This window comes from Phycodurus eques, chromosome 18 (assembly GCF_024500275.1).
Source record: "Phycodurus eques isolate BA_2022a chromosome 18, UOR_Pequ_1.1, whole genome shotgun sequence".
NCBI lineage: Eukaryota > Metazoa > Chordata > Actinopteri > Syngnathiformes > Syngnathidae > Phycodurus > Phycodurus eques.
In genome coordinates, this window is record NC_084542.1 from 19324661 (window position 1) to 19348623 (window position 23963).

The 23963-nt window shown below is 44.7% G+C and overlaps 2 protein-coding genes across 5 annotated transcripts in view; both read right to left on the bottom strand.

The window, feature by feature from the left end:
- Positions 1–1853: 1853 nt before the first annotated feature.
- txlnba (taxilin beta a) lies at positions 1854–8777 on the bottom strand. Of its 4 annotated transcripts, XM_061703659.1 has the most exons (12): positions 8747–8777; positions 6693–6819; positions 6556–6601; positions 6373–6458; positions 6157–6285; positions 5826–6020; positions 5644–5763; positions 5490–5564; positions 3986–4078; positions 2918–3013; positions 2129–2853; positions 1854–1921 (listed from the first exon to the last, which is right to left on the bottom strand). In XM_061703659.1, exons 2-11 carry the CDS (start codon positions 6804–6806, stop codon positions 2143–2145), a joined length of 1665 nt encoding a protein of 554 aa, XP_061559643.1. In that variant the 5' UTR covers positions 6807–6819; positions 8747–8777; the 3' UTR covers positions 1854–1921; positions 2129–2142. The 4 variants fall into 4 exon arrangements, with proteins under 4 accessions (XP_061559643.1, XP_061559640.1, XP_061559642.1 ...); XM_061703656.1 differs by lacking the exon at positions 1854–1921 and having other exon boundaries at positions 1950–2853; XM_061703658.1 differs by lacking the exon at positions 1854–1921 and having other exon boundaries at positions 1950–2853; positions 6693–6816; positions 8747–8768.
- Positions 8778–11591: 2814 nt separating this feature from the next.
- Positions 11592–23963, bottom strand: part of nmbr (neuromedin B receptor) — an 18434-nt gene continuing 6062 nt past the window's right edge. Inside the window, exons 2-5 of the mRNA XM_061703672.1 lie at positions 23185–23326; positions 21493–21708; positions 12327–12565; positions 11592–11848 (exon numbers count right to left, since the gene is read on the bottom strand). Coding sequence (XP_061559656.1) covers positions 11719–11848; positions 12327–12565; positions 21493–21708; positions 23185–23326 — 727 coding nt within the window. The 3' untranslated portion in view covers positions 11592–11718. The remainder of the gene's footprint in view (positions 11849–12326; positions 12566–21492; positions 21709–23184; positions 23327–23963) is intronic.

Sequence of the window (23963 nt, forward strand, 5' to 3'; positions counted from 1 at the left end):
GACGGGTGTTTCTAGTTGCTCAGGTGTTACCTTTTAGATTGATTGCTTAAACAGATAGTGCTAGTTTTTGGTTTTGGATTTCACCTGTGAAAACTGCATTTGCTGTTAAGCAAACCTAAACAATGACAAAGTGTGACTTGCAGTTGTGGTCATGGAACAAGATGTCGTGTGTGTGTGTGTGTGTGTGTGTGTGTGTGTGTGTGCGCGTGTATCATGAGTGAAGATCAAGAGGAGGAAGACGAAGAAGATGAAGAAAGTGAAAGAGGATGACGAGGAAGATAAAACAGTAATAAATCGCTGGGTACTGGGCCCGCGACACTAGTGAGGAGAAGCGGCTCAAAAAATGGATAGATGGATGGATATAGCGGTACGGTGGCCGACTGGTTAGAGCGTCAGCCTCACAGTTCTGAGGTTCAATCCCCGGCCCCGCCTGTGTGGAGTTTGCACGTTCTCCCCGTGCCTGCGTGGGTTTTCTCCGGGCACTCCGGTTTCCTCCCACATCCCAAAAACATGGATTAATTGGAGAGTCTAAATTGCCCGTAGGTGTGAATGTGAGTGCGAATGGTTGTTTGTTTGTATGTGCCCTGCGATTGGCTGGCAACCAGTTCAGGGTGTACCCCGCCTCCTGCCTGATGATAGCTGGGATAGGATCCAGCACACCTGCGACCCTAGTGAGGAGAAGCGGCTCAAAAAATGGATGGATGGATGGATATATATATATATATATATATATATATAGAGAGAGAGAGAGAGAGAGAGAGAGAGAGAGAGAGAAAGAGAGAGAGAGAGAGAAAGTCAGTATAAGGTGGCCAGTATGGAAGTTTAAATAAAAGAAAAAAAATCATCTAACCTGTCATTGTTCACTTCAATCGGATCATAAAGGTTCTGGTTTCCCTTCAGTTCATGGTGAAGGATTCCTAGTGTGTTATCTAATCCGCTCCACTTAGGTTAGGGTTGTCCAGTCCACGGTTTTGCTGCGACCGTGCTCGCATTTGTTACCTGGGCTCTTATGCCGCTCGTCTCGTTCATTCCCGCCCACGGCGATTCAATGAGCCAATCACAACTCGCCTTTTGACCTCGCGCGGTCTGAACCCGCTTACCAGGAAGTGGAAGACGAGAGTCAATTGCGGGCTTGGAGACAAGTGGGAGTTCGCAAACATTGTTTTGCCAGCGGGGAAGTTCGGCGTCGACGTGTTTGGTGTAAGGCCGAGTCGTCTCTGCGGAATCTTTGCGGGGGTTTCGCCTGGAGTTGGACTCGGAGCATATTCATGACCTCAGGAGGAGAATTCCCGAAGATGCTGTCTTCCTGCAGACGAGCAACTTGAACCTCAGTACCGTGAGTAGCCGCTATTTTGTACGAATTATTTGCTTGCAAGTTCCTAAGCACTGCGAGAGACGTCGTGTGCGCGTTTTTGTTTCAGTTAGGATGGGATTTCTCACTTGAAGCTGCAACACGCACGTACACGCCGTTGCTTGAGTGTATTGTAGATTGTTGCTCTTTTTGTGTGAGTTTACTTTGAAAAGAAGGTTATTTGTGCTGTTGCGCTGGTTCATCGAAGACTCTAAATCGTCGTAGGTGTGAATGTGAGTGCGAATGGTTGTTTGTGTCTATGTACCCCGTCTCTCGCTCGAAGACAGCTGGGGTAGGCTCCAGCGACCCGTCAGGCGGCATAGAAAATCGATGAATTAATGCATCTTAAGGTGGCCTAAAACCCTTACACGGTATTGTATCTTTTTTTAAATCCATTGAAAAACAGGTTCTCAGTCTTATATTTAGCAGCTTGTGAAGTTTGTTACGTTCGCTCGTATGCCGTGCATGTTAGCGTCTTTGAGCCCCAACAAGTTGTACATCACCGTCAATGTGCGTTTGTCTCCGTCCTGGCATCGGCTGGTGACCAGTCCAGGGTTTGGCCTCTCTTCTCTGAAACAAAAGTCCCGTTTGTCAAAAGTCAAAGAAATAAAATGTTTTATTAAGATGAATTTTTAATTTCAACATCTTATCTTTGAATGATTTTCAAATTAAAGTTAGGAGAAGAAGAATCTCTTTTTCCTCAGGCAGCCAAGCAGCCTTCCGTTGCTCAGTACAACAGCGCCTTCCAGCGGAAATTCCGACACATTGCAGCCTCACGTGTGCAAAGATGCTCAGATGTTCCTGTTGTTGCTCTTCTTCTTCTTCTTCTTCTTCTTGGTTTCCTTCTTGGGGGGTACCAGTGGAGAGGGCGTGTTTTCCGAGGTGGGCGGGGCGTCACGCTGGAGGTTATCTGTAGAGGTCAATACTTTGACGTCAGTCATGACCTGCGAAGAAGATCCCGAGTTGGGTTTTATTTTTGGTTTTGATTCGGCTTCTGGCTTTGATTTTGATTGTTGTTCTGGTTTCACTTCTGGTTCTGATTTAACTTCTGGTTTTGACTCTGATTTTGGTTTTGACTGTTGTTCTTGTTTTGATTCTGGTTCTGGTTTTACTTCTGGTTGTGATTGGTGGTTCGGCTCTTGTGGTTGTTGAGTTTTGTGGAAACGTCCAAAGGGCATCGTGACAAGGTCATCGTCCAGATCCGACGGGTCCGCTTCCTGTTCCTGTCTGGCTCCGTGAGACGCCATCAAGGACTCTGCAAATTCCTGCAGTTTGACTTGCTCGGCCCTCAGACGGCGCATCTCCTCAGTCATCACACTGTTGCCGTCGTCGTGGTTTTCCTGCGCAGATGACGCCTTGGGGGAGGTCTCGACATTGGCCCGGCGGACATCTTTGATTTTAGCATACAGAACTTTTCTCTCATCCTGAAGAGCTCGACACAACTTCTCCAGCTTGTGGATGGTCACCACAAAAACATTGTACTCTTTGCCCTTTTCGCTCCTCTGCAGGAATGGGACCTTGTTAGCATATGAGAGGGAGATGTGCTAACGTGCTAACATGACTCACCTCCTCCAACAAGTCTGTCAAAGCTTTGTTGCAATTCTCGAACCTCAACTTCCAAACGTTTGACTCCTTCTCCAACTTCTTCATCTTCTCAGACATCTGCTCAACAAACAGAAGTAAAAAAACATTAAAGGCCTCTTTATACTCCCACGGCCGATAACGCCCGCATTGCATCACGTGACTGACCGAATTGCCCCGCGCCCCCCCCCTGCGTCACATGATGCGCACGCGGCAAAAATTACATACAACATACTCTGCGTGCCCCTCGGTTCAGCATACCATCTACGCTGCCGCCTTCTCAATCGATTTTGCAGCATAATTAATTCAATTCATCTAGGTCCATTTGTTCGAGCAGACACTGTTCCACAATCGCTATTGTTGTTGCTTTGTTCCTTATTACTGAAAGGAAAGTTAAAAACGGCTCCCGGAAATGGCCCAAAAATGCAGAGGAAACTCGACCGTGTGGTGTCCTAGCCAATACCAGCCGTAGCGACACCCTCCGACTTGGAGGTGAACTGCATGGGACAGGCGCAGTGACGTCAGCGCGGTCGCCGTCCGCGTATAAACAAGCCTTAACACAACGTCAACGCAATATCGACACGATGCCAACGCAACATCCTTTCAGAGTTGGGCTTAGGGCCGACCCTATCAGGCACTCATTTCGAAATCTTGAGTTCACACACTGCATCTTTTTATTTATTTTTCCATTTGTCATAACCCCTCCTTTATTCTTTATGTTGCCCGTAATTTAGTTTATAAATTGTTCTTGTATAAAGGTCACCGCCTCTGTAGACCGAGCAAAAAAACTATGCACGTTGCTGCCTTTACCGTATTAGACTGCACAAATTCTTCAACTCGTTCAGTTTTCCATTTTTACCAAAATTGTGTGGTGCTTCAGGGTACATTTAAATGAACACATTAAGTTTACATTGTTTTATTGTAAGTTATACTTTTTTTTTTTTTTTAGATCAAAAGTTAGTGTTGGCATCGTGCTCTTAATCAATCACATAAATCATCGCATGACAACTGAGGTCAACAAAGCCAAAAACAAACAACTTATTGCGTTCGTACGTTTTCCATCTCGTTCTTGAAACGAGCGTAGATTTCGTTGCTCTTGGCTAATGTCGTCTGGAACTCATCAAACTTTTTGGAGTAGAGCGCCAACTGCAGGATGACAAGATTAAGAGGTCATCACAAGGTCACACAGACCAGGAAATTTTAATGTACCCAATATTTGAACAGTGAACAAAATACACACACACAGACAAATGTTTGTATGCTTGAAAGTATGTTTGACACTAATGTATGCTTACGCAGATGAATACGTTGTGCGATAAATGCGCAGCGCCACAAATGCCTAGTTTACTAGTTTTCATTCAGTTTGCATTCAGATACTTGTGGATTTTTGGGGATATTCGCTATTTTTGTGCCCATGCCAACTCCCTGTATAAGACAAAAGTGCCGTGGTAACTTGACTTACGGGTTTAATTTCTTCATTCTGTGGCCAAGCTCGTAATTCATCCATGTACTGATGAGTGTCTCATTTAAGTAATTTGAAATGCCATTAATCTGTTCCAGACCCCCCAAACATTTTTAACTAAGAATCAAACAACTCAAATGTATTTTGATAACACTTTTCATAGGTTAAAAATGTAAAACAAAGTGCTTTACAGAGAGAAAAAAAAGACAATTCAAATAGCAAGAGATATACAACAACCCACCGCTCCCAAATCCACATAAATGGAACACACACACACACACACACAAAGCATCGATAGAAAATTTTGGCTCACACACCAAAGCAAAAAGTTGACCGAGCGACAGCTCATAAGTTAAAAAAACTCAGCAGTCGTAAGTCATGATACCACTGGCGCCATCTTGTGATAATAATTAGCCCTTGCTGCGTGTGTGGAAGGGTCCCCAAGGTTGTAGAGGAAATGTCGCCTGCCTGCGTATTCACCTGCGCGTTTGTGACTGCGGCGTGTTTTTGACCACGTGTGCGTGTCAGCGGCGTATTAGTGCAATGGGTGCGTGACAGTGGTGTGTAATTCACTTGCGCATGTGTGACGGCGGTGTGTTATTCACCTGCGTGTGCGTGATGGTGGTGTGTTTTTGACCACGTGCGTGACAGCGCCGTGTTCGTGCCATGTGTGTGTGACGGTGGCGTGTTATTCACCTGCGTGTGCGTGATGGTGGTGTGTTTTTGACCACGTGCGTGACAGCGCCGTGTTCGTGCCATGTGTGTGTGACGGTGGCGTGTTATTCACCTGCGTGTGCGTGATGGTGGCGTGTTATTCACCTGCATGGGTGAAACGTGTGCGTGACAGTGGAGTCTTATTCACCTGCGCGGGCGTGACGGCGGGGTTGTTGGCGTAGCGTGTGCTTGACTGTGGCGTGTTAGTCACCTGCGCGGGCCTGACGGCGGTGTCTTATTCACCTGCGTGAGGGTGGCGTGTTATTCACCTGCGCGTGCGTGACGGCGGCGTGTTTGTGCAGCGAGTGCGTCTGCAGCTTCCACTCAGCCGCCTTGTGCAGCAGCTAGCGAAAGAGAGCATACGTGTGACTGCGCATTTACCTTCTTCTTCATGCTCAGCTCCTCCTCCTTCATGGCGAAGCACTTCCGGGTTTTGTCCAGCGCCTCGGCCAGCAGCTGTGGCGTGGCGACACACAGAACAAACTCACAGGCACACGAAACGAACGAGCGACGCACGAACGCCGAAGCCGCTCACGTATTCTTTCTCGCGTTGGTGCTTCTGCTGCGCGTCCGCCAGGAGTGCGTTGGCCTGATCCAGCTTCGCAGAGGTTAGCTGTTGTTGGAGGTCGCGGTGATGGTTGACCTTCTCCAAACTCTGCGCACACACACAGAGTAATAAGCTGGGGAACGGTGCCACTTTTAGTTTTTGCGTTTGACCTCCTCTCTGCGCTCGCACTGTTCCAGCAGCGAGTGCAGTTTTTCGCTCAGCTTGGCGTTGTCCTCGCAAAGTTTTTCATTTCTGGCGCTGTGCTGCTCGATCTGCGTCTGGATTTCCGCCAGCGACGTCTGGAAGTGAGCCGCCATCTCCGACCGCTTCTCCTCGTCCTCCCGGCAGCGGCGCAGCGCCTCCTCCTGGTAAGGGGGGGGCATGTGGCGGCCGGCTGCGTTAGCATGCTAACATCACACTTACAGTAGGAAATCAAAGTTCAGGCAGCCTTTGGAATTCCTGCAATTTGTGTGCGTGTGTCTGTGTGCGCGCGTGTTGCACCCGCAGTGTGTAGTAGTGATCTTGGACATCTCTGCACAAACTTCCCAATTTGCTTCGCTCGGCCTGCAGGACGCAAATGTTGTCACGGAGATCCTGAAGCATCCGTTGCTCGCCCTGCTCACGCAACATCTGCACACGCACACAACAAAGATGCGCACACACACATCAGTTGACAGTGGATGTTTGGGAGAAGCTCAACAGGAAGTCTAAACTCACCAGCTCAGCGTGTTTCCACATCAAGTGATCAAGTTTTTCCTCAGGAGATGACAAAGCGCTCAGACTGTCTGCAACGCAATGAACCTCTGCAACAATAACAATATCAAGGAGGAGGAGGAAAAGAAAAAGAAGAGAAGTAGCAAATATGTGAAGGATGTCAATGTCACGACTCTCAGGCCACACCTGACTGGACGCTCGCAGTGATGTCATCGTGTGCATTCACCTCCACCTGGAATGTTCACACAACGTTGCACTATAACATGCGTGATATGAACACACTCAACGCAAACCCATGTGACGCTAACACCGCCATGGCTAACCTGAGCGTCGCTGCCGATGATCTCGTTCAACCTCCTGCTGAACTCGTCCATGCGGTCGTCGCAGGGCGGAGTCACCTCAGCTAACATCTTGGTGGCTTTGATCGACATCTCCATGCTCACGGGGCTGCTAGCGAGCAGGAACGAATCAAATGTGACTCGGATGCCAACGCACTAGGAAACTTAAGCTAACATGCTAAACAGCAGTTTATCTGACGCAGACATGCTAAACCGAAGCTGTCTGACATGAACATGATAAAGAGCTGCTAAATCTGAGACAAAGGCTCATCTGATGCTAACATGCTAAAGCTATTAACATACCGATAACACAAACAAATATGCTGATAACAAATGATGCTAACACATGGGATGCTCACATCCGCAAAATTAGTACTACATGGTAAACGGCTGCTAAATAGGACACTAAGATGCTATTCTTACACGCTTGTCTTATCAAGTACGATAAGTATGTATCAAGCGCACAAAAAGCGCAGCCAATAGCAGGGCACCAATACACAAACAACCATTCGCACACACATTCACACCTACGGACAATTTAGTGTCAATTAACTTCTCATGCATGTTTTTGGGATGTGGGAGGAAACAGGCGTACCCAGAGAAAACCCACACAGCCACGGGGAGAATATGCAAACTCCACACAGGCGACGCCGGATTTGAACCCGGGTATAATAATGATGATGATGATGATGATGATAATGATGATAGTCCAGCCATCCATTTTCAGTACTGCTTATCCTCACGCGGGTCGCGGGCGTGCTGGAGCCTATCCCAGCTTTCTTCGGGCGCGGGGCGGGGCGGGGTACACCCTGAACTGGTCGCCAGCCAATCGCAGGGCACACAGAGACAAACAACCATTTGCACTCACATTCACACCTATGGGCAATTTAGTCTTCAATTAACCTACCATCCATGTCTTTGGGCTGCGGGAGGAAACCGGAGTGCCTGGAGAAAACACACGCAGACACGGGGAGAACAAACTCCACACAGGCGAGGCCGGGATTTGAACCCCAGTCCTCAGAACTGTGAGGCAGATGTGTGTGTGTCTTCCACCATGCCGCAATAATGAAAGTAAAATAAATAATTTCAAATGAAAATATACAAGAGTTTCCTTGACATTTCCCTTTGGCACAGAGGAGGCTGAAAGTTTGATTCGCTCTCGTTGTGTGAAGACGACAGTGAAGAACATGACTGAAGTCTCCATCGAACCCGTATGATGGCGGCGGGATGCCGAAATTGAAATTTTGCAAATCATAGCATGCATGACGTCATTTGCCTACGTTTGAACATAAACAAGTGCAGTTTTCGAACAGCCGTTAACTTGCCTGTTGGTGAAGGACAGCTTCAAATCTCCTGTCCAGTTTAGCTCTCTTTCTCCCCCCCCCACTTAACTTTATTGTAGGCTCCCGTCCTTTCCGCCATATATCATCTGACATCAGCAAGCTTAACGCTTACTAGCATGGTACAATAAATCTCGAGGAGCCAAGATGGCAACAGCGGCAGACAAGTGGTGAGCTAAATTAGGAAAGTTGTCAACGGGGCGAAGAATGAACCACGACAGCTGCAGCTGTTTGGGCATCACAAAAAGTACATACCTGGCTCACACATGGGCGTGTGTGTGTGTATATATGTGTGTGTGTGTATGTGTGTGTATATATATATATATATATATATATATATATATATATATATAGCAAATGAGAATTGTTCAATTGGTTAACCTGAATAAATAAAAGTTAAATTAAAATAAATTGGACCTGCATGAGGATAAACGGTACAGAAAATGGATAGATAGAATATGTACACACACACACACACAGTCTCATGTACGCATGCACACACACACTTGTGATGTCATCAATATATGTGGATCAAATCATTTTCACTGCTGCCATCAAAGGTTTGCATAGTCATTTGAACGATCTGAAGGAATTTGTGATCAAAGTGAAAATGAAACCATGACGACATGACGCAGCCTTTGTCCGTCATCTTGTCCATTGAAGCGTGCAACACGAGTTCAATGAAAAATAAAAACTTACCAGGTGAGCGAAGCGAAGGCGACTGAGACAGCAATTTAAATGAGGAGGAAGCCGAGGACAACAGCTGAAGTCCCAAAATAATTGGACAGGCTCCGCCCACATTCTGACCTCGCAGCCGTCAGCTGGAGGTCAAAGGGTCACAAGAGAAGTCAACAAGTTGATGATGTCACTGGGGGACTCAAATGTGCAGTCATCCACACACATGAGAGAGATGTGGAAAAATACATCAGCATGCATTTTTATTGTATATTTTATCAGTCTGTGTTAGTTCTGTACCCCAATTTTGGGGTTATTCATGTTTGTTTTGTTTGTTATATTTTATGTTCTGGACTACAGATGGAAATTAGCTTTCTGCTAAATCTGATGCAAGCATCTTTTCATGTCTATTGATTAATGTACAATATGTGCAAATTCCATGAAGTAAAAAAACAAAAAAGAAAACCCCGTCATGTCTAGTTTGAAGTCGTGCAGATCCTATTTTACTGCTGCAACTTGAGCGGCGAACACTTGGTGGCAGCGTTGTGTCGCCAAAGTGGAGACGTGCCTGTCATGAGTGAGATGACGTCTTTTGGAAGGGGGCGTGGCCTAAATCAGTATGAATTATTCTTAGGTATATAAGAATAGGTTGCCATGGTAAGCAGACACTCAGGGCACAACTGAAACTTAAGACAACCCCCCCCAAGGAAAAATATAAATAATGTATCGACATTACCACATTACTGGTAACCTTTCATTGCTCAGTGACTTTCCGTACTGTGTTTTTATGTCTCAAAAGTATTTTCTGTTGTCGTACTAGAGCGGCTCCAACTACTGGAGACAAATTCCGCGTGCTTTTGACATAATTGGCAAATAAAGAGGATTCTGATTCTGTGCGTCAGTGTGCGTGTGTTTGTGCATATGAGTTTTCGTGAAGAGTCTGGGATTGGATGGAACAAACGTTTGCTTCCTTTCATGCCTGTCATCCCTTTACTGCTAAGCTAAATGACTAATAATATCCTGATAATTGGAAACGAATCGATTCTCACATTCATTACGACCTATGTCATTTGTGTGTGTGTGCGTGTGTGTGTGTGCTGCTCTCTTTGGCCTGCCTCCAGATCAAATGAAGGGGGTAGCAAGCACACACATGCAAGTAGTGTTAGGACTGAAATCTTTGTTGTACGTGTGTAGTTTGCTTCATTTTGTTGGCAACAAATATTGTGTTTTCCGATAATACTTCTATTTCGAGTTACATATTGCTCCCTCCCCCACTCCACTTCGTGTGTGCACTCACACACATACATGTACGTACACCTAAACACGCATGACACATACACACCCAGCCACAATTTGATGAGCTCAGATCTGAGGCGGAATGCCTTAGCCGCCCCCGACGGAAGGATGGAAAGTCCTGATTGGTTCTTTGGGCTCCTTGCTAGACGCTTAATAGTGCATTCCTCCTCACTTCCTTTCCTAATGAATGATGGACGCTGCATGCCGCTCGGTGATGTCGTTTTGGCGTGCTCAAGTATGCTGGGTGCCAATCAACACTTCCACCACCTACCCCCTCCTTTCATTCCTGTTGAACGCCATTGTCGTCATCATTATCTTCATCATCACTTTTCCAGATTTTATGGGGTAGTTACAGGGAGATTCATGAAGGTCATTCCTGTCAATCTGGGACTGGGTAGGGGTGACTGGATGGGAAGTACCCCAATTACACGGGTGAAGGGTTGGCGTGCTTGTTTTGCCTGGCCCTCATTGGGAATGTTGGCGTGGAAGCGGTACCCTGGGACTGCCCCGGTCCCCCGCGCCTGCTCCAAGTCTTTCCATGTGGTGCGGTGTTAGATATATTTTAGTAGTTATCATTTATTTGCTTAGCTTGCATTAGTATTTTGCATTAGTAGCTTGCATTAGTATTATGGACAATATTTAGATAGAAAGATGTCTCGCCTTCAAGAAGATGACTCAGCAACATTTGATGGAAGGGCGCCTTGACCAAGGACGTGATCGGATGTGGTCGGGGACGGGACAGGTGTCGTCTGGTCCTATGTTTTGTGTTGTGTCTTAATGCTTAGAACATTATGTCTTGTAGAACCCTCCTATTTTCAAATAAATGTAGGAGCGACGGGGGAGATTGTTTAGAGCGTGTTGAGAGGCTGTAACCTGAACAATCTCCCATGCGCCCTCCTCATGAGTCAAATGACCAACGTCTTCATTCCTTTTGTGTTTATTCATTATAATGTTTGGTAAGATAAATCCAACATGCGGTCACGGCCCTTGGGTCCCTGGGGAGATGGGGAGTACTGGGGTTTTGCCTGCGGATTCTCTGGGTTGTGGCTGGCCTGGATGGGCAGGGACTGTGGTGGGTGTCTGGCGGTCCTGTCGCCGCACCCCTATTGGGCCCCCCAGCCGAGCCGCCTCCGTGTGACAACCCGAGTGGCGTGGGGCCGGGGCTGCCCCCTTGTCTGCTCCTGGGCCTTTTGGGCTTGCGGGTGCTACCTGGCCCAACGGGGCTTGTTGGGTGTATGGTGGAGTGGGTTAGGTTATTGACGTCACGACCCTGTTATCCAGTCTTGAGTTCCATCAATACGCCAGCGCCCAGTACATTTTAAAAAATAATTTTTAAAGATCTTAAACATGCATGAAAATCACCATCTTTCAAATTCAACTTTTCACTGCTGCAGTGAAAAAAAAAAAGAAAAAAAGTACAGTATTTCAGAGTTGCTCAGCGAGATAATTTTGCGCGCGCACACACCACGAGCACACACAGAGTTTGTGCACTTTTATTACAGTTGACACGTCACAGGGACATCACCAAACAAAGATGGCTGCCTGCCGACACTGACACAAACATGAGCCAGTGAATTAATCTGTTCCTGCGTAAAACTTTCAAATGAATCCAAATGAATTGATGAGTCTAACACTTCATCACACAACACTTCTTCTGAGCGGAGCCGGCAGTCACGTGACCTTATCCTGCTGCCTGCTGGTCACACTTCCTGCCTGTTGCCCATGGCGATGGTGGGCGTGGCCCTTTTGATGGAGGTCAGACGTATGTGTGATGTACTGTGCTGGTAGCTCGCCTGACGGTCAGGACGCACGTTGCCACATCGCAGCTGACTGAGACATACACACACACACAGTGTTAGCATTAGGACCATCATGTCACCTGACAGCAGCCTGGCGAATTGTGTAATTATTGGTGTGTATGAGTCTGAATGTGTTTATAAGCTTATATGTTTGTGTATTTGGGATTGTGTGTGTGATTTATTTGTGTGAGTCAGTTTGTCTATGGGTTTGTGTTTGTCTGTGTGTATGTGTGTGTATCTATGTGTTTTTATATGCATGTGTAAGTTTGTGTGCGTGTGTGTGTGTGTGTGTGTGTGTTTGAGTGTATTTATGTATGTGTGTGTGTGTGTGTGTGTGTGTGTGTGTGTGGTTGCGAGCCTGTGTATGTGTGTCTATTTTCTATGTCTATGTCTGTATTTATAGTTCTGTGGGTGTAGGTCTGTGTGCACGTCTGGTGTGTGTGTCTGTGTGTGTGCGTGTGTGTGTTAATGTGTATGTGTGCGCACATGTGACCCGCCGGTGTCCAAACCTGTTGAAGTGTCGTCGGAAGCTGTCGCTGAGCAGGTAGAGCGCGAACGGATTGACGCAGGACGATGAGAAGCTGAGGATGCGAGCGAGCAGCGTTAGCAGCAGGTGCACTAGCGACAGGTCCACCTGCTGGTAGTGGAAGGAGCGGTAGAGGTATAGGACGTGGTTGGGGAGCCAGCACACAGCAAACAAAGCCACAAACACCAGCACGATCTTGGCCAAGCGCTTCCTCGTCTCCATCTGCAGGGGTAGCGTTGCATTAGCCGCTAGCTTAGCAGTTTGCGCATCATTAGCATTGTGTTAGCGGCAGAGAATCGGAATCAGAATCGTCTTTATTTGCCAAGTATGTCCAAAAAACACACAAGGAATTTGTCTCCGGTAGTTGGAGCCGCTCTCGTTCGACAACAGACAGTCAATTGACAGAGAACACTTTGGAGACATAAAGACAATGACAAAAAAAAAAACAGTCACTGAGCAGTAAGGGGTTGCTAGTTATCTGGTAATGCTGGTACATTTTGATTTATTTATTTATTATTATTATTTTTTTTTACAAGATGCAGAGTTGGGGGAATTGAGTCGTGATTGGACTGGAGTCAGACTTAAGTCGCCACTTTTATGATTTGGGAGTTAGGCCAGCAATGATACAATTTGAAGACAATATATTTTCTCAAACACTGCCATGATTAACGATATATATATATATATATATATATATATATATATATATATATATTTTTTTTTAATGCCTCTGTGATCAGGAGAAATAAAGCCCGCTCTCGAGCTGCAAGACTGTGTGGTTGGTCTGGTGAAGGCGCTGGAGACGAGCCCTTCACCAGACAATCAAATATACGTTCGCTGTGGTCAACTGCTGGCTGAATAACGTGTGCAACTGAGGTTATGTTTAATAAATAGTTTCCCGTGTCTGTGTTAATTGGGGGCTAACACACAATTCGAAGCAAGGCGCTGACGTTTTAAACGATGTTGCCGTGGTGGAGCGAGCTGTTTAGCTGTCCAGCTCGTTAGCTTGCAGGCTAGCAAACCTAATAAACAGTTAACTTCCCCCGTGTGTGTGTTAATTGGGTTAGGGTTAGGGTAACTAACACACACAACAACTCAGAGAAAGGCGCTGACGCTTTAAACGATGTTGTCGCGGTGGAGCGATCTGTTTAGTTGTTTAGCTCCTTAACTCACTAGCTCGTTAGCTCGCTGGATAACGAACATAATAAACAGCTAACTTTCCCTTAAGTGTCTCTGTTGTGTGAATCTATGCGCTGCACAAGGAGCAAGACTGTGGAGTATTAGATGGCGCCAACACTGGTCCGCTGGCGTTCCACGAACCCACTAGTTGCTAATGACACAGCCCGACTCTCCCTCGGCTCACCACAACAATGAAAATTTATCGAGTCCGGAAAAACTATCGTGTCCATTTTTCTTTATCGAACAATAAGTCGAGATAGTAAGTATCGTGAGAGGCCTACTTAAAGTATTTGGCCTCACCCCCTGACATCTGGGTTTTGGCCAGTTTTACTGCTGCTTTTCTTATTTAGATTGAAAAGAATAGAAGGCCTTTTATTGGCACTATACACACGTACACTGAGACTGAAAGCAGCTCCTTCTTAAGTGCAGACACGTATGTCAAATATAGTTTTATATATAATATATACAGTATATAAGACTGTTACAATAGTCAAGTCTACTGGAGATACAAGCCTAAATTAGCTTCTCCTGGTCTGCTTGGAACATGCAATCCTTCACCCTGGATATTTATTTAGCTGGTAAAAGGCTGTTTTATCAATTGTTTTGATAAGACTGCTGAAAGTCAGATCGTAATCTATCAGCACACCAAGGTTTCGGACTTGGTCTTTATTTTTTAAAGATATTGACTCATGTTGTTTACAAACAAATCCTCTTGGACCCTCCACATCCTGGTCACCAGCTCTTCCAGCTCCTTCCCTCAGGTAGGCGCTACCGAACAATGCAAACTCCAACTAGCAGACATTCCAACAGCTTCTTCCCTCTTGCGATCAACTTCTTAAACACCTAACCTACAATTCCATTGCAACAACATTACAACTGGCAATTTTTTTTACTTGAGTTCGTTGTCACATTTCTGTCGGGCCAATTATACATTACTTGTGCACTCACTGTAGTAGTCTCGCCACGCTGCACTATTTGCATATCTGTTGTTGACCAATACTGGCCACTCATGCCAGAGTAGCATCTGCTCCATTTTCACACTGATTGAGGAGTATCTGCAACATTTGCACAATCAACATTGTCCCAGATGATCGCACTACTCGTCACTGGAAAACGGCATCCCCTACCTTGAAGTCCCGGCGCCCTTTGTACAATGCTCATTGCAGCGGACTATTGCAATATGAGTCATTCGAACTGCTCTAAGTGCTAGAGGACTCTGCATCTTTTGCACAATTGTCACAAAAAAAAAAAAATAATAATAATAATGATGTACCGGCATTATCAGATAACTACCAACCCTTTATTGCTCAGTGACTGTTTTGTTTTCTTTTTGTCAATGTCTTTATGTCACAAAAGTGTTCTCTGTCAATTGACTGTCTGGTGTCGTACTAGAGCGGCTCAAACTACCGGAGACAAATTCCTTGTGTGTTTTTTTGGACATACTTGGCAAATAAAGATGATTCTGATTTCTGATTCTGATTCTGATCTCTCATCTGAGCAGGCTTCATCTGTTCATGCAACAAGGCTTAGTCGGGAGTCACTTGCCTGATTTGGCGTGGAAAAACTCAACTATTTATGCTCCAAGTTGGTAGCATGCACTAAACCATGTAGGGTATCATTCTTTTGGAATGCAATAAAGCAGAGTTGTTAGGCTGCCTGGGAGAGAGGCCAATGTCTGTTCAAGAGAGTCGTAAACTCCCTCAATAATATCCCATTTTATATTAATGAGGAAGTTTTCCCAGCACTTTAGGACCCCCGTGTAATTACTAACTTTTCTGCTAGACAGGTGCGTTCACGTTTTTGAGGGGAGCGGTAAGGTTCATTTCGTACACGTTGACATTTGTGGGGGGCACGTTCGTTCGTCTCGTACACATTCACGTATATGAGAAGCGCATTCACGTTTGTGAGGGGTGCATTCATGGACTTTGGGCTTTCTTTTGTATAGCGCTTTTCTACCTAAGGTACTCTAAATGCTTTAACACTGTCTCATTCACCAACTGATGACGCAGCATCCAGAGCAACTGGGGGTTCAGTATCTTGCTCAACGATACTTGGACATGGTCATAGGGGCCGAGGATCAAACCCACAACCTTTGGGTTGAGAGACGACCACTCTCCCACCTGGGCCATGCTGCGTTCATGTTCATCTACACATTCACGTTTGCATGGGGCGTGTTCACGTTAGTCTCGTACACATTCTTGTTTGTGAGGGGCGCGTTCACGTTCATCTCATGCACGTTCTTTGTGACGAGTGTGGCTTTGGTGACGGGGGGGTGAAGTGAGACTTTATTTTGATCTTGGTACCAGCTTGAAAACTCTTGTTCTATCCACATTGTACATGATGGGTAACTCCTTTTCCCCTTTTTCATCTACACACCGTGGTGGTTCCTCTCTTATGGCATCAGTCACAACTTAAAAATCGACATTGACAAGTAGTGGGCTTAAACTGGATCCATGACTTGACTGGACTCCATGTCTCCCTTACCCCACATAACGATGTGACTTGTTTGAAATTTAGTGGGGACTCCAGTTGATGACTGACTTGATTTTTGCCGTAGTGACTCGGGACCTGTGGGACTGCAGGTTCTTCAGCACTCTCTATTTGGGCTCCAGTACTATGGAATGCCTTACCCGTGGAAATTAGAGCGCCTACCTCTGTAGCAACGTTTCAATCTCGATTTAAGACGTATTTAAGTTAAACCACACCTAGTATTTCATTTGTCTTACCCCTTGACATCTGGACTTTGGCCTGTTTTACTGCCGTTTCTCATCTCTCTTACTCCCTCCTCATCGGAGAAGGGGATAGATGGTGATGATCTATTGCTGTGGACCTGTGATTCCCAACCAGTGTGCCATGACACATTAGTGTGGGGTGAGAGCTCTTCAGGTGTGCCGCGGGAAGTTATGTTATTTCATTAATTGCTCAGAAAATTATTTATTTACAACAAATACTTGTAATTTGTTCATATATCTATGTCAGCGACGTATAGTGACAAGCAGGACGAATTGGATGGCAGAAAGTGCATACATTAGTTCTGTATCCACATTTTGTGCCATTTTTTTTGGTGGTGTGCAGTGAGGTTTTCACATTTAAAATATGTGCCTTGGCTCAATAAAGGTTGTGAATCACTGCTGTGGAGGATTCTGCATGGACTGACAGTTCGTGCGGAGAACCACTTCCCCGGAGGCGTTTACCTGTAGCGCTTACATGCTTGACTTGAGACTTTCGTATTTAGGACTCGCACATACGGTATATGACTCACGCCCACCTCTGATTGGCCGTCATTGCTATTCTTTCATGTCAACATATCGGCTTGTGGCTCAAAGCGACGCGAGCTCGTTCTCCCAGTTTCTGGAGCGAGAAAGGTCGTATTATGTCATTGACAGCTTGCTGCTCGTCCACAAAAACATCAGAATGGTCGCTGATCACTTCACCACCTTTGACCTCAAACACATTCAACTAACTTCCTTTTGTGAGTCAACAGCAGCTAAGGGCCACACACCTGATGCCTGTTTTTGTTTTTGATGTCAACATTGACGGTTGCCATGGAGAACAACATGTCACAACACACATGCATAGACAAGGCATCCATGTCAACTACACAACACTTTTACATCATCTCAGTTAAGAGGACAAGAGGGAATGTTTCGGTCTCTGTGTGTGTGTGTGTGTGTGTGTGGGGTGAGTGGGGTGATGTGAGTCTTGAACAAGTCAATGATGTGCACGCGCAGATGTCCAAAACCTCATCTGAAAAATTCATTAAATTGACTCGTTAGCGCATTTGTTGATCAGGTCGTGCGGAGAACCACTTCCCCGGAGGAGTCTACCTGTGGCGCTTACATGCTTGACTTGTGTGCATGTGTGTGTATTTACAGTACATGTGTGTGTTTTTATGTGGTTGTGAGAATCAGTGTGTGTCTGTTTGTGTATGTGTCTGTGTGAGTATTTCATTGTGTGTGTTGTTGTGAGAGTTGTGTGTGGAAGTTACCTGGTTGTGAGAGAGTATGCATCTGTCTATGTACTGTAAGTGTGTGTATGTACGCGTGTTTGTGTGTGTCTTTGTATCTGGGTTCGTACCGTTATTCCTTGTTAGGGAAAATCTATTTTTATTAACACTACTTTTCAACAAATATGTAATAATTTTCTGTGCAAAATGAATCTTTAAATAAGAATAAATGATGATAATAAATAAATGTACCCAACTACTTTACCAAGGGCTACCTGAATAAATATGCTATTACAAAGGGGAATCACAAATAGCAACTTAATGGAAGCATATATAAATAGTGAGATTTAGTTCTGTTGCTGCCGGTTCAGGTCCAGATGGCCATTGGAAAAATGGTTGGCACCGCAGATGGTCTCAGCTTCTGCCTCTGTATCCAATGCTTTCTGCTCAGCCTTTCTCAAAGCACGCCAGTTCGAAGTGATCAGCACAGTTTGGAATGCTTGCGAGCCACCCATAGCTGACCACGTTTCCTCCCCTCTCGATTGACTTTGAGATTGTTAAATCATAGGACAACAAATATACAAGGACGGGAACAACAGCATGGAACAATAGCACACAACTCTGAATGCACAGGATGTTGGCTTGTGTGACGTCACAGCGCCAGAAAGAGACGAAGACCGGAAGGCGCGGGATGCAAAAAGCAGAAGGCGCATTCTGCAGCATATTTATCGATTTAACTGCTGTATATCTGCTATGTAATAACTTCGAAATGGCAGTGGTGGTTTGTAAAGGGGTTCTAGAGTTATCAAGACATATTTTAAAATCTTTGTCCCCTGACCTTTAATGAAGCCCTCACTATATGTTCACCCCCTGGTGGCTGGCTGACTTGGTTGCGGGCACTGCTACAAATGAAGCACTTTTCATATTCAGCAGTGCCCGCATTTAAAATTAAAAAAAAATCGCAGAAGATCAGGCTCATTTAATCGTGGCAGCTAAAATCGCGATCATGATTAAAATTTTATTAATTGTGCAACCCTAACAGGAAGTCAAGTGAATAAGAGTAAAAATACCACATATTCTCTCAACTTCCTGCTTACTGGCGTCTCCCACTGAGTTGAATATTTTTGTTTGATGTTTTTATATGGCGCTGCGGGTAAGATGACATCTGAAAGTTTCCCAACCGTCACACGAGAAGTCGAAGGAAGAAAAAGATGAGCTGGGACAAGACGCCTGGGAAAGGTCGCCCTGTCATAAATATTCATCAAATGGTGGTCTCTTCCTCCTCCTCATCATAATCATCATCATAGTTTATGATGTTTACGTGTGTACGTGTTTACTGTATCTGCTGTGTGCTGATATGTATGTGTGAGTGTATTGTGTGTTTTTGTGTGTGTGTGTGTGTGTGTGCGTATGAGTGTGCATGAGTATTTAGAAGTAGTGTTGTACCTGAACAGGTTCAATGAACGAAAGTTCATGAACTAGTTCATATTTTGGGCGAACGTGAACTGAACTCAATGCATTCCTGCTTGATGAATGTTATTGAAAACAAGCTCATTCTGGCCTTTGTGAACGGTTTTTGAGCAACAGTTCATTTTCATTGAAGATTGACAGGTTTTGTTAGCGACTTCCAGGACAAAATCCACCCGAACACACTACTCTACCTCTGAAGCGGACATCCTCTATTGCTACGCTTACTTTTAAGCAACATTTTTGCTCATCAGATCAGCCAGTGTGGTATTTGTTGCGCTGGTCTTTTGTATTTTCACATTGAGGTGCTGCGGTTCGTGGCCCTGGTTGTGGTCCCAGTGGAACAGCGAAGCACTCGTAACATCGGCGACAAAAGTTGATCCGCTCGTACATCTTGTATTAATTAGGAAACTCGCCTACATTTATCTAATTAGTTTACAGACGTTAAAGTTAATTGTATTACGCGACGGAGCAATGTTAGGGATTATGTCACAACACAGAATGAACTAACTTCAAATTTAGCAATGGCCAATACAAACAGAAAAATATTGTACTTAATATTTTCCTGAAGGATGCATTTGGGATTATCCTTTGAAGGTGGTAATAGTGAAAAATGAAGTGAAACAGACAATGATTGTAGTAAATGATTTTCCAGAATGAGAGTGCTTAAAGAGGAGGATGCTATTCATGTGGCACAGCTTGAGGTGCAGGTGGTACTTGAGCGGTTTAAATAGATGTTTTTCTGTGTGAAGAAATTTTTGTTATTTTGCCTTATTGTACTCTTCAGAGTCTTCCAGATTGGTTAATTTATGTATAAAATCAAAAAGATTCTCTGCGGGAGCCCGGGGGTTCCCCCGAGATGTCCAACACAATGTTTTTTTGTTATTTTTTGGTCACCTTTTTCATGCCTTTTGGTGTTTGCATGTCTGTTCATATGTCGGGGGATTAACAACATTTTTGGCAACCGCTATTCATGTTTACATTTGGCCGGCATGTCACAGCAGCATGTGTGCGTGATGTGCGTTCAGTGACACTGTGTAAATGGGAGTGAATATGTTGTTTGGTAATACATTAGTACATCATTATGAAAATGGATTACGAGCAAAATTATTTGTATCAGAATGCTTTAGTTAAAACACTGTACCATCACACAGTCATAATATGGAATTTATTTTGTTTTGAAAAAAAAATCAGCCAGAGCTGGAATGCGAAGTTATCATTGTCCTTTCATCATTTTATTTGAATTCCTCATTTAAAAAAATACTTTTCCTCATGTTTTTAAGATTGTAGAGTGAAATCTGCAGCTGGCTAGTTGTTTGGACTGAATGGGTGGCAACAATGGGGAAATGAAATGCCAGTATTTTATGGGTAATAGCCTGTCAGCAACATATTCATTTAGTATAGTTTATTTTTGGAACGATTAAATTAACTTTGAAATAGTTTGCGTTGAAAATGAACTGTCCCAACACTGTTTATAAGTGTGTCTGTGTGTGTGTGTGTGTGTCTGTGTGTTGGATGCTGAGTCTGAGGTGTGAACCATCACTGCTTGCGCCGCTTTTTTATGGGGTTCCACAGGGTTCAATTTTAGTATTAGTAGTAGTACGTATGGAATTTCTCTCCATTGCGATGCTGGAGATGTTTCAGATTTTTGCGCCACTAAAGAAAGATGACTTTTCCTCAAAATCGCTTATATGTCACTAAAGCCTGGAAGGCACTGAACTTCTTAAACTTTAATGAAAAGAAAACCAAAGTGACTGTGTGCATGCCTTCATCAAATCTTGGCTGGATTACTGTAATGCACTTTGGAGTCAGCCAGACTTCCCTGCAACCGTCTGCAGTTGGTTAAAAATGCTACCGTTCACCCCTCAACTGGAATACAATACATAAGAGGGAGCACATATCTCCTATTCTGGCCTCCCTCCACTGGCTGTCTGTGCACTTTAGAGTTCACGTTAAGATTTAAGATGCTATTTCGTGTTAAGTGTCTAACTGGTCTCGCCCCGCCTAACCTCTCTGAGCTGCTCCATCCCTATGTACCTGCCTGGTGCTTCAGGCCAGGTGACTCACTGCTTCTAGAGGTACCAAAGTCAAAGTGAAAGCTCAGAGGGGATAGAGCTTTTTCTATTGCTGGTCCCAAACTACGGAATGACCTCCCGGTGCACATTAGACACTTGTTGACAATTGTTGTTGTCAATTCAGTTGTTTTATGTTCAATTTTTATTTATCTATGGTCTTAAACCAAAATGTGTTTGTGTGTATTTATGTATTTATTTGTGTGTCAGTCTGTGTGTGTCTCTATGTCACAGGTGTCAAACTCAAGGCCCTAGGGGCAGATCCGGCCTGCCACGTCATTTCATGCGACCCGCTGAATTGCTTCAGCGGGCTGACAAAAATAAGTTTGACACCCCTGCTCTGTTTATTTAGGTGTGTGTGTTTGTGTGTGTGTGTGTGTGTCTGTGTATTTATCATGCTCGTCATCATCAGCACTTGAATGTGGCGTGCAGTCTGTGTGTTGTGATGTCACTTCCTGCCACACAAGAAGTGGGTGGAGTCTGACCTGTCTCTTGGTGTGCTCGCTGACCTCGCCCGGCATGTCATGCGCACTGTGCATGAGGGTACGCGCAATGTGGTAGTAGTACACCGAAATGACGGTCAGCGGGAACAGGAAGTAGACCAGGAAGAGTATGACAGCATGGACCTTGGGGTGCGTCTGATCGGACAGAGGGTACGGCACGCAGTTGGCGAAGGTCACGTTCTCGGTGCCCCTCTGACCCTGAGGGGGGGAGACAAAAGTGCAAAATGCCTGTCATGATTTGCGTTTTGTTGATGTTTTGGACTTACTGTGTTTTGATTCTGGAATCCATTATTTCCTTTTTCCTATCAGGTTTTGGTCTTGGTTTGGTTTTCCTGTCTCTTGTTGGTGCCTTTTTTGTCATTGCCTCCACTTGTTGTCATCAATTCTGCTCTTTGTGTGTGTCCTCCACTAATCTGTCACCGATTGTGTCGTCCAAGTGTGACTTGTTGTCTTGTTTGTGTGTTTGTATTTAGTTTCTGGTTTCCGTTCACTCTGGCCAAATCTGGTTTATTTTCATCCTCCTCTGTCCTCCGTTTACAAATTAGTTCCTCTGACAAGAGAAACCATCAAGGGGTTGAGAAGAACAACAGAGGAGCGAGGAGGGCAAATGTTTGGCGATATGAGATGGTCACACCTCGATGTCGTCATTTCATGGCGTCTTCAATATTACGTCACGCTATGTGTGTCTGTGTGGATGAGTGGCGGGAGAGGAGTGAATTTAACTATGTTAAGCACTTTGAGTTGCATCTCATTGTATGAAAAGTGCTCTGTATTCGATTGGATTTTATTAGACTGGGTGTCACCAATCAGTTGTCTCCTTGGCTGAATTTTCTGGACACACGTCCACTTTAGGTTTCACGTAGTACTCAACTCAAACATGAGCAACACTGTTACTCTTCACAACTGTGGAGAAACAGAAGATCACATCCAGTTTGGAGTCAAGCTCTGTTTACGATCCAGCTGGTACATGCAAATTTTTGTTACATCACTATCAAGGAGCTAAAAATCCTAATAAACATCAGTAATAATCTGTAGACATTGATTCAAGGGAACTAGACTGTTGTTGTTTCTTGGAGTCTCCTTATTTCTGCCTCGTGGGTGTGTTCCTCGGGATAAATCAACAAAAGGTGGTTGTTGTGCCCAGTGCGGTTGGTGAAATGGCCATCCTGAATACTAATCCGTGGTTCACCGACCACACACCACTTATGGTTGATCATCCACAAGGAACACACCCATAGAGGCATAAATATGGGGACTCCACACCTAAAATTTTAGAACTGAAAAAGCCTTTTGGACAAAAGGTGAAACGTCTTCAACAAACTAGAAATTAGCATGACCTTGATGACTTGGAATCCACACAGACAGATCAGTGATTCCTACATTATAGCTCCTTCCGGAACCTCCTGGATACTCGATGCTCGAGCCTCGCGCATTTAAGACAGTTAAACTCCTGGGTCACGGTTGACTCATCGAGGAGCAAGGAGCTAGGAACGTTGCAATTAAGAGAAATAATATCCACCCAAAGAGAACAAATTCTGATAACAAAACAGAAATCATCAGATTTCAAATTCAAATTTCAAGAGTCAAAATCACATTAAATCCCACACTGCAACAAAAACATAGATCATGCCGTGTCACCTGATCTGGTGTTAGCATTAGTGTTAGCAACGTTACCTGCATGGAGACGACCTGGGAGAAGACGGCCTCGGGGATGGCAAGCAGAACGGACAACAGCCAGATGGCGGCGGCCTTCAAGCACGTCCACAAAATGGCGCTGGATGTCTGGATGTCCATGGGCTTCACGATGGCCTTGTACCTGGCGCACACACAGACACACACACACATTTGGGTCCACATCCAAGAACGTTTCTTGACTTGCTGTTTCGGCTGACCTGCTTCTTTCTAATCCCAGATTTTACGTTTTTTGGATGAAGTTTTAGCATAAGTTTGGGCATGGATGCCTTTCCAGATTTTAACCCTCCCTATTTATCCGTGTTAGGCACTGGCACTGAGTTAGGCTGGCTTGCACCCAGAGGTAGGGCTAGGTGATTATATGATCGAGATCGAAAATCGTGATAAATTTCCCATTGATCTTGGCGATCAGCTGTGTGCGTATTTCCTCGATCTAACATGGTGGGAAATGCTATTAACTCGCGCATGTGCGAAGTATGTAGACGCCTTAAAAAAAACGGCCAACATTGTTTATTCATTTGAAGGAGTACCATCCAAATGATAATGTGGAAAATATTTTAACATTTTTTTATTTATTTTATTTACCTTATTTGCTTAGTATGCTAATATCACTGTTTTAAATATTGACTATGAGGAGTCTTGTTGTGAACAAGAAGTGTTAATGAAATGTTGAACAACTCTCGAGCTTAATTTTTCAGTACAGATGCTTTAAAACCGGCTTTTTTTTTTGTTATAAAAAATTATGATGATAATCGAGATTG